The sequence below is a fragment of the Myxocyprinus asiaticus genome, chromosome 40, assembly GCF_019703515.2.
Source record: "Myxocyprinus asiaticus isolate MX2 ecotype Aquarium Trade chromosome 40, UBuf_Myxa_2, whole genome shotgun sequence".
Taxonomy (NCBI): domain Eukaryota; kingdom Metazoa; phylum Chordata; class Actinopteri; order Cypriniformes; family Catostomidae; genus Myxocyprinus; species Myxocyprinus asiaticus.
In genome coordinates this window covers 17,034,300-17,048,231 of record NC_059383.1, presented here as the reverse complement: position 1 = coordinate 17,048,231, position 13,932 = coordinate 17,034,300, and the positions used below count along the sequence as shown (strand labels likewise).

The following is a 13,932-nucleotide window of genomic DNA, read 5'->3' as shown; positions in this document are numbered from 1 at the left end:
ACGGGGTCTGGAACAGTTGTGTTAACAATGCAATGGAGACTGAATTAATAAAGGTTAATTAGTTTGGAACAAAGTGAAATGTTCTTCTATCTGAAAACAAAATAACAAAGACAATGGACTCTCATGGTCTTGACCAATTCCAAGAACAACATGTTGTTCAAAACTAATGTTTCTGCTTATCTCTGTAGTTTTTGTGATATAATCGAGTAACAACATGGTGTTTGTTGTCTTAGCAGTGTTGAGTGTGCTTATATTTGTGTGTAATGACTGGCAGAAAGAAGCACTTTGGAGAACCACTTAGTCTTCAATGGAAAGTGTCATTGTTTAAAAGTTTGTCCCAGTTTCTCCTGCATGCATCTAAATTACATGGCTGTACAGTAATTTGAATCTCCTGAAACACTGAATTGTCAGGATGCAATGAAAATGTCAGGAGTTATTCCCCATGGCTGAATGGTAGGAGGCAGGAAGAATGTTTGCTGAGCCTGCTGGATTCTTCCCAACACACTCCTGCTGTATGAGAAATATCAGCGTGACATGAAGAGTTTTCCAGACAGTAGCCAGCATAAATATGCTGCCTGATACCTTGTTTTGGACAAATTCGAAGGCAGCCTTACTTGTATCCTTTGTGGAAAACATTAATCCAAGATGACCAAAAGAGTTGAGAGAAATGCTGATGCTTAGTAAAATTGTATTTAATTCTGTAAAACATTGTTAAAAATTTTTATTTTGACTTTTTCACCCAATTTTGTGTGTGCTATGTACTAAGTCTGTTATCTATTCTAAGTCTATTATGTGGTTTACTCGAGGACCGCTAGTTGCGTAAAGGTTGCGTAAGCTATTAAAATAGTTGCCGCCTATGTTGGAAGTTCCAGATCCGTCATTTATTTGGTTAAGGCAGCTGGCTTTGTAGGCAGTAGCCAGCGAATCGGCTCACTGGGTTTTGGAACAGAGCTATCGTGTTATTGTCTTGAACTTATCCTGATCATAGCACTAAGTTTTGTCAAGGGGCAGATTTCATCTCTCTTTTGTGCTCTGCAAGAGCTTAGCTGGGCATGGATTTTATATTAAATATCACTCATTCTTAATTGTTTGCTTCTTGGCTTGGTGTCATGAGAGATATTTGTCTCTCTTGCCATACGTCCTTTTAACACTTTGTGTCTTGGACACTTTAGTGCCCATAGGCTTTTCCTTTATCACTAATCTATTCTTTGTTTTGTTTTGTGCAATCAACCAATTGCTCATTTCAGAAATCGTTTGACAAAGAGAGTTGTTTACAAAGGGGAGTTTCCTCAAGCACCAGTCGAAAACCTTGCGGCAGGCTATCTGCCAGCAGCATCTTTGACACTCGCACAACAATTCCAAGCAATTAAGTGGACAAATATCCCATCTCCTTCTTTGATGTGAAGCTGCTTGTTGAGCATGTGTGGGTTTTCGGCGCTTCCTACAATTTAGCTGCCTGCCACTCTTTCATATAGTTCTCCCGCCTGCTTCAGAGGACACAGAATTACTGCACGGCAGTAGTTGATGCTGTGCGATAGTCTCTTATTCAGCCTGTCTCCTGTCTCTGAAATTAAATCATGTGGCATGCAGAGCACTGGAGTTTCTTTGTGTGACAAACATTAACTTTGTCTTTGAAATCAGCGAGATTTAATAACCTTTGCTAAGCACAGCAGGTCTGCTTTTGCACAACAGGGTATGTATATATACAGTACTGTGCAAAAGTCTTAGGCACATAATATGTTTCACAAAAGCATTTGTCTTAAGATGGTTATTTATATCTTCAGCTTTAGTGTTTCAATAGGAAATATAAATGTTAGACTGCCAAACATTACTTTTGCAAATAGAAGAACAGGGAGCCCTGCAACAGATGTCATGGCCCCCACTGAACATCGTGTCAGTCTGAGATTACATAAAGAGACAGAAGCAATTGAGACAGCCTAAATAGAAGAACTGTGGTGAATTCTCCAAGAAGCTTGGAACATCCTATCTGCCAACAACCAAGAAAAACTGTGTCCAGGTGTACCTAGGAGAATTGGTGCTGTTTTAAAGGCAAAGGTGGTCACACCAAATATTGATTTAGCTTTTTTATGTTTACTGGACTTTGTATGACATTAAGTGATAAATGTAAACTATTTATGTCATTATATTTGAAGACATCCTCACTACGCAACATTTTTCACAAGTGCCTAAAACTTTTACACAGTACTGTATGATGTAATAATAGCAAATAAGATGTGCACAAATTATCAAATTATCTGTAAATTAAATAAGCATTTTATTTTACAAATATCAAATTTCACTTCAAAATATTTGAAGACAGAACATGTGCATTGTTTATTGATAAGGCTTTTGATAGATTTTGGAACTGACACAAGGGCATGCTAACACTAAGTAATATTCCAGGTTCAATACAAGTTAAGCTCAATTGACAGCATTTGTGACAATGTTGATGTTAAAAATTAATTTTCACCCTCCTCTTAAAAAAAAAAAAAACATCTGAGTGAGGCACTTACAATGGAAGTGAACGGGGCTAAGCCGTAAATGTTTAAATACTCACTGTTTAAAAGGTGTAGCCACAAGTCATAAACAATATCTGTAGGTTACATGATTTTTGTGTGATAAAATCGCTTGCTTACCTTTTCTGTGTAAAGTTATATCCAATTTTACAACTATATTGCTATGACATCATAAAGCAGTAAATCCTAAAACAATTAAGTACAAATAAAAACTTAAATAATATGTGTTTTAACTGCAGAATTAATGTAAGCATTTTTATAAAATTATAAGCTTAACATTTCTGCCTTTAAACCCTCTAAAAATTGGTCCCATTCAGTTCCATTGTGCCTCAATGTAACAATGATATTTGCTTCTTTTTTTTTAAGAAAAAGAGGGATGAATTATTTCTTTTTTTTGTGGTAATCAACATTATGCCACAAATGCTGTCGATTGAGCTTAACTTGTATTGAACCCAGAATATTGCTTTAAGGCATGGTCACATTTACCTTTGCACTGCTAAATTTCGGCATGGAAGTAGTGGGCGGATGTGACATGAGTTTGAAACCTACCAGGCAAGTAGGGCTGTTCCAGTGGCAATTGTACATTTCTGTCTGTTATTGGACTATACAGCCTATCTTATACATCAGTAACATGTAGACATCAAGGACTAAAAATATTCCAGATGTCAGATTCAGCAACAAGATCTAACATCTTGCCAATGAAATTACACACAAAAATGAATTGTTATTTGATTCCATTTACAAAGACAGGATTATGAGGATAATTTTATCAGTTTTACTTCAAACATTGGTTACAAAAATACAATGAGAAATAAACAACACTGCAAGATATTACCAATGCACTGACAATGTTTTAAAAGAAAAATCTTGCTGAATAAAACCTTGTTTATTCAAATGATCAAGTCTTAGTATTGAGTGAGTGTCGAGAGATGAAAGTGCTGATCCCCAGTGAAGCGCTTTTATAATCACCTATTTTCAAACGCATTCTGTACTGTACTGTATATGAGAGAAACAAGCCATCAACAGAATAAATGTATTATTACAACTTAAATCTGCAATGAAGTGAAAGCACAATGGAGCTTGAACAGCTGAATTTGTAGAGTGAGTGTGAGAATTAACCTGTACCATGAGCCCTGTTAAACGGAAGAGCTTTTTAATAACATAACCTATTTTCAAACATGTCATATATATATATATATATATATATATATATATAGCCTATATATATATATATATATATATATATATATATATATATATATATATATATATATATAGCCTATATATGAGCTTAATCAGCCATATCAACAAATTTAATATAATATTACAACTTAAATCTGTGAATCAGCGAAGGCAGCGAATGCACAACGGAGCTTGATTTCTAAATTGAGCGCATAAATGGGTGCGAGCCCTTTCTTTCAGGTTGTTTGTTGACATGTTGTCACGAATAAACTGTCTTGTGCATGACTTTGTGAAGGAATTTAGGAATTGTAATTTTAGTTAGGAACGAATGGACATGTAGTTGATTCACCTAGTGTTGGTATGCATTTGGCTTGAGTTGCGCGCTAAAGGTGTATCTTGTGAACACACCATTACCATAAAAATCTGCAAAATCACTGCACTATATACTCTAGATTATGTTATAAAGAAACTCACAGCTAAATGATTTCCTCGTCCTTTGTGAATATTCAGTGTAGCTATGTACAAAGCACTACCCACACAGCTGTCACTGCCAAACCAAGCAACATCCTATTGGTCAACGCTGCGAATTTGTGTGTGTAAGTTCACCAAACTTGGACCCCACTCAAAATTTGCGTAGAGAAGTTTCTTAACCACTGGAAGTCCATCGGGCGAAAATCCTTATTGCACAGATTCCCATTGAGATGAATGTATTTTGCCCGTGTAATTTTGCCTTGCAAAGGCAAATGTAACTGAACCTTTATGTTAACTGCCCACTTTTATCCACCAATACTTATTGGAAAACATTTTTGGCAATAATAAACAATTTAAGTTTTTTTTTTTGTTAGGGATTTGTTTGACTTTGCCACTTCTTGCCTTCTCAGATAGACATAAAAGTCAAACTGGGTCATCTTGTCTCTGCTTGTTCTAGTTTCATATTTCCAATGTCCATCTTGTTCTGACTGTCTCATTTCTGACTCTACATCTGTTTTATTCTCTCCCCCCTCTTTCTCATGCTCCCTCTCTCTCTCTCTGTCTCTCTCTCTATCTCTCTCTGGCAGGCTGCGCCTGCAGTGAGTCAGTATCATGGAGGCAGGCAGTGGGGCTGCTGCAGTGGTGGGAAGTGCAGCTCTCAGACTACTCGGAGCCACTGGAAGTCATGACATCTCTGACAGGTAAGACCCTTCGTCCGTTCTCCCTCTCCTCATCCCAGGGTCTTCTTTCTCAAGCTGCTATTCTACTCTTCTGCTGCTGCTGCATTTCAGCTACCAATTTCTCTCTCTCTCTCTCTCTCTCTCTCTCTCTCTCTCTCTCTCTCTCTCTCTCTCTCTCTCTCTCTCTCTCTCTCTCTCTCTCTCTATATATATATATATATATATATATATATATATATATATCGGTGTCTGCATTCTTGCCCCTGTGTGTGTGCAATTCCCTGCCTCAGCATGCCCTCTGTTCCCCTGCTGTTTCATTCATAACTGCAGAGGTTATTTCTGTGTGGTGTGCGTATGCAATGAAGGCTTGCGCACGTACATCCTATTCCTCTCCAGCGGCTCAGGGAGAAATGTCAGAAGTGTGAGCGCTAGGAGGGACGAGCAGATGCAGCTCAAATAATGTAGGCTAAGCGTTCTTAGATGCAGTCATATTTTCACCTTTCAAGGCTACTTAAATGCAGAAGAGACAGACAGATCACCAAGCTGCTATCTGTGATGCATATTAAGAAATGTCACCTAACATGAGGTCATTAATCAACTCTGAATAGCATCAATGCCCCTGCTGTCATCAAAGCCTAAGTTTTCAGTGTCAAATAACATGGTGCTGAGTGCATAGCCAGTATGAAAATCCATGATGCTGTGTAGTAAAGCTCTGGCAGCCAATAAAAGCGCACAATGTAAAAATGCCAGGACACTCCCACCCTCCCACCCACTCTCACAGCTAAGCACTGAGCATGAGTCACATGATCGGCAGTGCTCACGAGTGTCTGCATGCTTTGCTAATGCTGGCTTCCTCTCTAGCCTAAATCCTTCTCCTATCACCTTCCTGCCTACAAATTTTGGGCTCCACAGCAATTGTCCTGAGTTTTAGGATTATTGTCCAGCAATTTGAGCCCTCAACCTGTCTTGAAGTGGGTCCAAATCTGGGTTCTGGGTTGCCATGACAGCCACAGCTTAGCGTATATTACATATTAGCACAACATTATAGTGAGGAAAGGCTATGTAAGGACAAGGGGTGGCGTTGTGTTCTGTTAGCTGTTGTAAAAAGCATTCCAAATTTGGTCATAGTTTTCATACACACCCATGATTCATAGTCTCTGGGGGAATGCTTTAGCTGTGTGGAGGCTTTTTTGTATTTGCTTCTCAGTGTCCGGTACTCTGACTTAGATCTCTGCAATCCTTCAATTCACTGTCCTGCTACTGCACTGTATGCATGTCTTAATTAAGTGGCCTTTACAGTATACTCTGACATTGAATAGCCCCCATCCAGTAAGGCAAGTAGTTATTATTATCTGAAGCGTCTTCCTGTGCATTAGATTGCTGGGACAGTTTGCCTGGAGCAACTTGGGGTTGAAGAGCCCCAAAGTGATTAATCAGGTTTGTAATCTCAGTGACTTTTCAGAGTTACTGCTTGGATTTAAAACCACAACCTTTGTTTTAGTGTTTCCATGTACGGCTCGTTTTCACCCAGCTCAACACCTTACCGCTGAAGTGATTTGCAGGTTAAGTGGGACCGTTAAAGCATATAATTTTACAAGTGTGGTGATATTTTTAAATATACAGACAATCAGTTTGTCATATAGTGAATCTTAATATATGTTTTTAAAAATGTCTTCAAATTATTTTAACTTTTATGACCGACGGATTAGCTATTTATTGATAGTTATTTGATATCTGTGTTTGTCAGTATCAATAGTCAGCTGGTCCTTGCTACATACTATTGGTGCTAACTACATACTCAAAACTATACTATTTTTTGTAACATATTTTAATGTTTTTTATATTATTAGTTGTAGTAGTAGAATATCATTTATTCCAACAAAGCTCTTATATGACTGTGTTTTGTAATTACACTTTGTCATATAAACATCCAGCCAGTGAGTCAGATGTTAATTCATTTAAGTAATTTGATAGTGAAACAGAGTACAATATTTTCTCTGTATGTTTTTTACGCACTGTCCGTGAATACAGGGCATAAGAAAGGTTCAAAGTTTATTATTTGTCACAAACATATTACATACATGTGATGTAATGTAGTGAAATGTTTTTCCTTAGTTCCTCGTCCCACAGTGCAACAATGAACAGAACCAACAACGAACTAAGGACATACACCTACATAATGATAAAAAAAAAGAATAAAATATATAGACTATAAAGAATATAGGGTAAGTAAATAAAATATAGTACAATATATGCACAATGGGTTAGGTTAGTGTTAGGTTGTACTTTTAAATTTTTTAGTTACAATTAAAATTATAGTGCAAGCTGTTTTGTGTCTGTGCGAAGCTGGAATTTACAGACTCTCTCAAGTGTCCCTGTTCAGTAGCCTGATTGCCTGAGGATAAAAACTCCTGAGTTTCTCTGTGTTGGTCCTCAGGATCCGGTAGCACTTACCTGGTGGGAGTACTGAAAAGAGTCTGTATCCGGGGTGGTGAAAGTCTTTGATAATTCTCATGGCCCTTGTCCTGCATCGCTGGGTGTAGGTGTCTGTGATGCAGGGGAGAGAAGTCCTGATGGCCTTCTCCGCTGTCCTCACCACTCTGTACAGCGCCTTTCGATCCTGGGCAGTGGTGCCTCAAAACCAGGCGGTGATGCTCCCTGTGAGAAGACTTCTACAGCCCCAGTGTAGAAAGCCCTCAGCACCCTAAGGGAGACCTTGAACCTGTCCAGACGTCATAGGTGGTAGAGACACTGGTGCGCCCTTGTCACCAAGGTGTTTGTGTGTGTTGTCCAGGAGAGGTCTTCTGTGAGGTGGACCCCAAGGTGTATTTGAAGCTGCTCACCCTCTCAACTGTGGCCCCGTTGATCATCAGGGGCTGTAGTTCCTCACCTGCTTCCTCCCATAATCAGTAACCATCTCCTTGGTCTTGGTGACATTCAGGGAGAGGTTGTTATTGTGACACCATGTGGAGAGGACATCCACTTCCTCTAAGTAGGCCTTCTCATCATTGTTAGTGATGAGGCCTAACACCACTGTGTCATCAGCAAACTTCACCAACTTGTTGGAGCTGTATTTGGTCGAGCAGCCATTGGTGTAGAGGGAGTAAAGCAGGGGGCGGAGGACACAGCCCTGGGGGGCTCTAGTGCTGAGGGTGAGCATGGAGGTCATAGTGTAGGTGTAGTTTTCCATCCTGACCACCTGGGGGCGTCCGGTTAGGAAGTCCTGGATCCAGTGGCAGATAGAGTAGTTCAGTCCCAGGTTCTGGGGCTTTTTTCAGAGGTGTGAGGGGATGATGGTGTTAAAGGCGGAGCTGTAACCCACAAACAGCATCCGCATGAAGTTCCCTTTCCTCTGGTCCAGATGGGAGAGGGCAGTGCGTAGGGTGTGATTAATGGCGTAATCTGTGGACCTGTTGGCCGGTATGCAAACTGTAATGGGTCCAGACAGCTGGGGAGGGAGGAGCAGACGTAGGCTCTGACCAGTTTTTCAAAGCACTTCACTATAGAAGTGAGTCATTCATGAGGACGGTGGTCATTCATGGAAGCAGGATGGGCAGTTTTGGGGACAGGAATGACGGTGGCGGACTTAAAACATGTGGGAACGACACATTGGTTGAGGGAGAGGTTAAAATGGTATTGAAGACTGGTACAGTTAGCACACGTCGGGGGATGTTTTCTGCGCCACATGCTTTTCTGGTGTCAACTTTGTATAGCACGTTCCGCACATCCAGTTCTGAAAAGACCAGTCTTTGCTCTTCCCCAGCCAAACCCGATGGTTCATACTCATTTATTGCCCTCCCAATCTTTTTTTTTTTATCACATTCAATTCAGACTGCAAACTCACAACTTGGGTAAAATATTTCTTTTGCTGTGGCAGTGCAGGAAACATTTGATTGATATTGTTTTTAATTGAGAGCTATTTATTGACAACTCAATTAGACTAGCTATATAGATTTACTCATTGTTCTCATGAAAAGAATATTAGTCATTGTGGCAGTGGGGGCGTGGTCAAGCGTCCGTCCGGAGAGTGAGAAAGCGGTAAGGGTGCTTGCACCTGAGCTAAATTATGTGTAACACCTGTCTCTAATTCCAGTGAGCATGGGGAGAGCGGCATATAAGCAGCCACGTCACCAGCAGAGAGAGAGTGAGAGTCTGGCACAAGGAAGGCCACGGTACTCCTGAAGCTGTTGCGTTCATTCTGTTGTATTTGTTAAGCTGATGTGTTTAAGTAACTACGTGCCTGCAAAAGCTAATGTGTCTAAGTGACTACGTGCCTGTGAAGCTGATGAGTTTGTGAAGTTGAAAAGCACTGAAGTGGCCGATTAAAAGTCTTACCTGAGCCTGGAAAAACCCACTTCTCTGTGTTCTCCTTCCCTTCTGCTGTGAAGTTTGTTACAGTCATATTGGCACAAATACTTGGGTAAGACTGAATAAGCAGTGGAGAGCGTTATGCTTTCAGATGTATTGCATAATGACAGAGTGAATTTCTATCAGCAGTTTTCCGTCACTTGACAAGTTGTATATCCTCACAGTGACTAAGCATTCCTGCAAGACTTGTCTCTGCTTGAAACAAAACCTTACCTGTAATATTGACCGGTCCTGTAACACAACATCTCTTTGCCTGTGCTGGTAGATCCCAACAATTGATTGAAAATCATGTTAAAACAAACATGTGAGTCATCTAGTTTTAATACACCAGTCTTCCATCATTCTGTTCTCCAAAAATCCCTCTTCAGGATTAAAGAGTCACAGAAGCATATGGCCTGTGTCGTACATTTCAGTGCCAGCAGCCTCTCATTTTGAAACGGTTTCATCTTGAGCAAGTTTAATAGAAAAGTGTTGCTCTGTGTGGGCTGGTCTGATTCACAGAATCACATTACTTCACTGACACTCTGCCACTAGAGTTAGCAGATAGAAAATGCCCTGCAGGGGACAGCATGCTCTACAGGCCCAGTGTCTCATATGAACGCTTGTTTAGACCAGCTCTCTGAACAGATTCTCCGAAGCTTGTGTAGCTATTTTTTTGATTGCTCCTGCTCGAAGATGCCATTGTTTCTACATGGTTGTGTGTGATTGAATTACTTATTTCAGTGCAATGTCTTCTCTCAAGGATAGAACAAACTACTTAATGAAAATACAGTATTTTATTTCAAAGGAGTTGCCTTAAGGGCATATACGACTATGTAGGAGATAGCCTGAGACCTTCTTGACCTGTAATGTGAGTAGGGTATTTTGACATAACACAATGGTGACCACTCCGACTCAACCAATGAAACATCCCAACTATTTCTGTTGCCTTGCAGTGGCTGATATACAACCATCCATACTCAGATTGTATTATGTATTGAGATGTGTTTTATATTGAGATATGTATTGCATGAATGTCACCATATTCAGCATTTTTGTTGCACTGTAATATATAGATTCAGCCTGATCTTATGAAAATTACATGACTGTGGTGACATTTTTAAAAAATTATATTATATGGTTCCATACACATATTGTGGCAGTCCCGAGATGAAAGCGAGTTAAATGTTCTCTCAAACAGGTGAGGTTAATGCTCTATCAAGTTTTAAATCAACAAAACCTAGCCCAAAGCTTAAACCTAAACTTAACCGATAGTCATAACAATCAAATATGAAATGAAAAACAGATGAGGTTTTGAAGGTTTATGCTCTATTGAGTTTTAAATTAACAAATCCTACCTCCCTACTCTATATCTTAAACCTAAACCTAACCGATAGTGTCATAAAAAGCAAATATGACATGAAATATGCAGCTGCTGAAGAAACCTCTTAATTTTTTTAGTTCTTCCATCACACTTTCGGTTCATGTGTTGACGTGCATGCTCTTCTGGACTCGTACCCCCATCCTTGGCATTGCAAGTTCATTGCTTTATACATTGAGCTACTGCCCAATTTGATTTGCGTTTGAACAAGCTAGTAAATGTAGTTGTTTGTGTAATGCGAATGTTAAAATGTTTAACAAGTAAAAAAATAACGTGAGAGGAACGGGATGAAAAGTAAGTGCTTATGAACTGATAATTTGCCATTTTACTCATGGTTTATGTAAAAGAGAATAAAAGTCATTGTTGTAGTGCCTCTAGTGTCAATTTCACCAGGGAACTGCTGCGATACGTACAACAAGCTACATACCAATAGTGAGGTGAACTAAATTGTAGTTTTGATCTTTTTAGCGGCAGTACTTTAATTAGCATTTTAACAGCATGCTGTACTTTAGCTTTAAGAAAGTCAGCACGGTGAAATCCTCTTAGATTTCGTCTTTAAATTTATCCCTTTAAAGCACCTCCACTACAGGCATCTCGTGCTGTTGAACATCCTTACACAAGTTTTTGAAATTGTGTGTCAAGTTAAAGGGATGGTTCACCCCAAAATGTACATGTTCTCATCATTTACTCCCCTTCATGCCATCCCAGATGTGTATGATTTTCTGTCCTCTGCAGAACACAAATTAAGATTTTTAGAAGAATATCTAAGCTCTATAGCTCCATACAATGCAAGTGAATGGGTGCCAAAATTTCGAAGCTCCAAAATGCACATAAAGTCAGCATAAAGTAATCTTTAAGACTCCAGTGGTTAAATCAATATCTTCTGAAGTGATATAATGTGTGGGTGGGAAACAGAACAATAATTAAGGCAGTTTTTACCATAGATTCTCCTCCCTGCCCAGTAGGGTGCGATATGCACGAAGAATGCAAATCACCAAAAACAAAAGAAAAGGACTTAAATATTGTTCTGTTTCTTATACTTTTATGTGCATTTTGGGGCATCAAAATTTTGGCACCCATTCACTTGCAAAGTGAGAACCTACAGAACTGAAATATTTCTCTAAAAATCTTTGTTTGTGTTTGTAGAAGAAAAAGTCTTCTAAAGTAAAGAGTAAAAGATGGGAGAATCTTCATTTTTGGGTGAACAATCCCTTTAATTAGACACATTTTTACAGGTATTAATCATTTATACAAGTATACAGTCATGTGAAAAAATTAGGACACCCCATGAAATATTTAGTTATTTTTTAAGAAATATGGACATATCAATATTTGATCTTCTTTCAAACAGTATCTATAGATAAAGATGATGTAATTGAACCAAAAACAATGACATTTTAACCATGATATCATTTATTTAACAAAAAAAAGATGCCAGTTCCTACTGAGAAAAAAGTTAGGACACCCTATGCCCTAATAGCTGGTATTGCCCCCTTTGGCTGAAATAACCTCAGTAAGACATTTCCTATAACTGTCTACCAGTCTCTGACAATTTTTTCAGCTGTGTGATGTTTGAGGTGCATGCACAACCCGTTTCAAATCACCCCACAGCATCTCAATAGGATTAAGATCCAGGCTTTGACTTGGCCATTCCAGAACTCTCCATTTCTTTCTTTTGAGCCATTCCTTAGTGGATTTACTGGAATGTTTTGTGTCATTGTCATGTTGCATAGTCCACATCCGCTTCAGCTTCAATTCTTTGGACAGATGGTCTTACATTTTCCTCAAGCACCCTCTGATACAATGAAGAATTCATAGTGGATTCTGTGATAGTGAGCTGGCCAGGCCCTGCTGCAGCAAAGCAGCCCCAAACCATGACATTTCCACCCCCATGTTTCACAGTTGGTGTGAGGTTCTTGTGCTCAAATGCTGTCAGGTTGTTGGTTTGCGCCACACATGTCTTCTGTTACTGTGCCCAAACAATTCAACTTTGGATTAATCTGTCCAAAGCACATTGTTCCAGAAGTCCTGGTCTTTGTCTAGGTGTTCTCTGGCAAACTTTAGTCTTGCCCTGATGTTTTTTTTGACAGCAAGGGTTTCCTCCTTGCACACCTCTCATGCAAATCAAACTTGTGCAGTCTCTTTCTTATGGTAGATGCATGTACTTTGACATCAACTGTGGCTAGAGCTACCTGTAGGTCCCGAGGTGACATTTTAGGATTGTTGGAGACTTCTTTAAGCATCTTGCAGTCTGCTCTTGGGCTGAACTTGCTAGGACAGCCTGACCTGGGCATGTTGGCAGTTGTTTTAAATGTTCTCCACTTGGCTGATTTTGAATTGTTTGGAGATTTTTTTTAAATCCCTTACCAGACTCATGCATCTACAACCTTCTTTCTGAAGGCTTCAGAGAGCTCTTTTGATCTCACCATGGTGATTTCACTCACTTTAACAATCAAGAGCAAACCAAACTAAATGTCTGAGGTTTAAATAAGACAGGCTCCTCCACAATCCTCTCTAACGATGTTCTAAACTTTTGCACCTGATGTGGCGCACCTGATTCTAATTTTATGCATTTTTAGTTGTAAATAAATGTGGGGGTGTCCTATCTTTTTCCTCACCAAAAATTGCATTTCTATTAAGTACATTTTACAAATAATTTTAAAAAGACATTTCTTCAGTTTTATTAGTTTATTTATATTACCTCCATCTCTCAATATTGTTAAAATGAAGATCTAATGTCCGTATGTTGAAAAAGACAAAGGTTTTCATGGGGTGTCCTATCTTTTTCACATGACTGTAGGTATACATGCCATTAAATCAGTGGACATGTTGTAATTACAATTTGGGCAAATTCTTTTGCCATTTTCCAGTGGACTTTAAAAAAATAATAGGATCATATGGGAAGAGTCAATTCACTTTTTCTTATTTCTCTGTATTGTAATTCATCATGCAGTAACACACTGACATAGTCATTGATGTACTGTATGTCATCATGAAATCATACACCCTTCCCTCAAAATCTGAACACAAGTGATCAAAAGAGATGCTTTGGAGCGACCAGGTGCATTTGAGTGAATGGGATGTTTTGCCTTTCCACTTGTGATCGGATCACCCAAAATGCATCATAATACCAGGTTTAAACAGGGCCAATGGTCCATATGCTAGGTCTTGATTGTTAATACTTTCTTTAATGAGATAATTTTGTCAGGAGCTGAATTAGTGTCAGATGAACGTGGACTATTTGAAGTACAGCTAGTGCCTGTATATTGTTGCTGCTAGTCAAATCATCTCATTTCACACATCCTTTATGGCCAAGAAGAATTTTCATGGTGCTCCATAAATCATAAGTATAATT

At 39.1% G+C, this 13,932-nt stretch overlaps 1 protein-coding gene across 1 annotated transcript in view; it reads left to right on the top strand.

Annotated features, from left to right (window-relative positions):
• Positions 1 to 13,932, top strand: part of LOC127430620 (rho GTPase-activating protein 32-like) — a 130,940-nt gene that overhangs the window by 47,065 nt on the left and 69,943 nt on the right. Inside the window, exon 2 of the mRNA XM_051680511.1 lies at positions 4,757 to 4,870. Within this exon, the coding sequence (XP_051536471.1) occupies positions 4,782 to 4,870 (89 nt within the window). The 5' untranslated portion in view covers positions 4,757 to 4,781. The remainder of the gene's footprint in view (positions 1 to 4,756; positions 4,871 to 13,932) is intronic.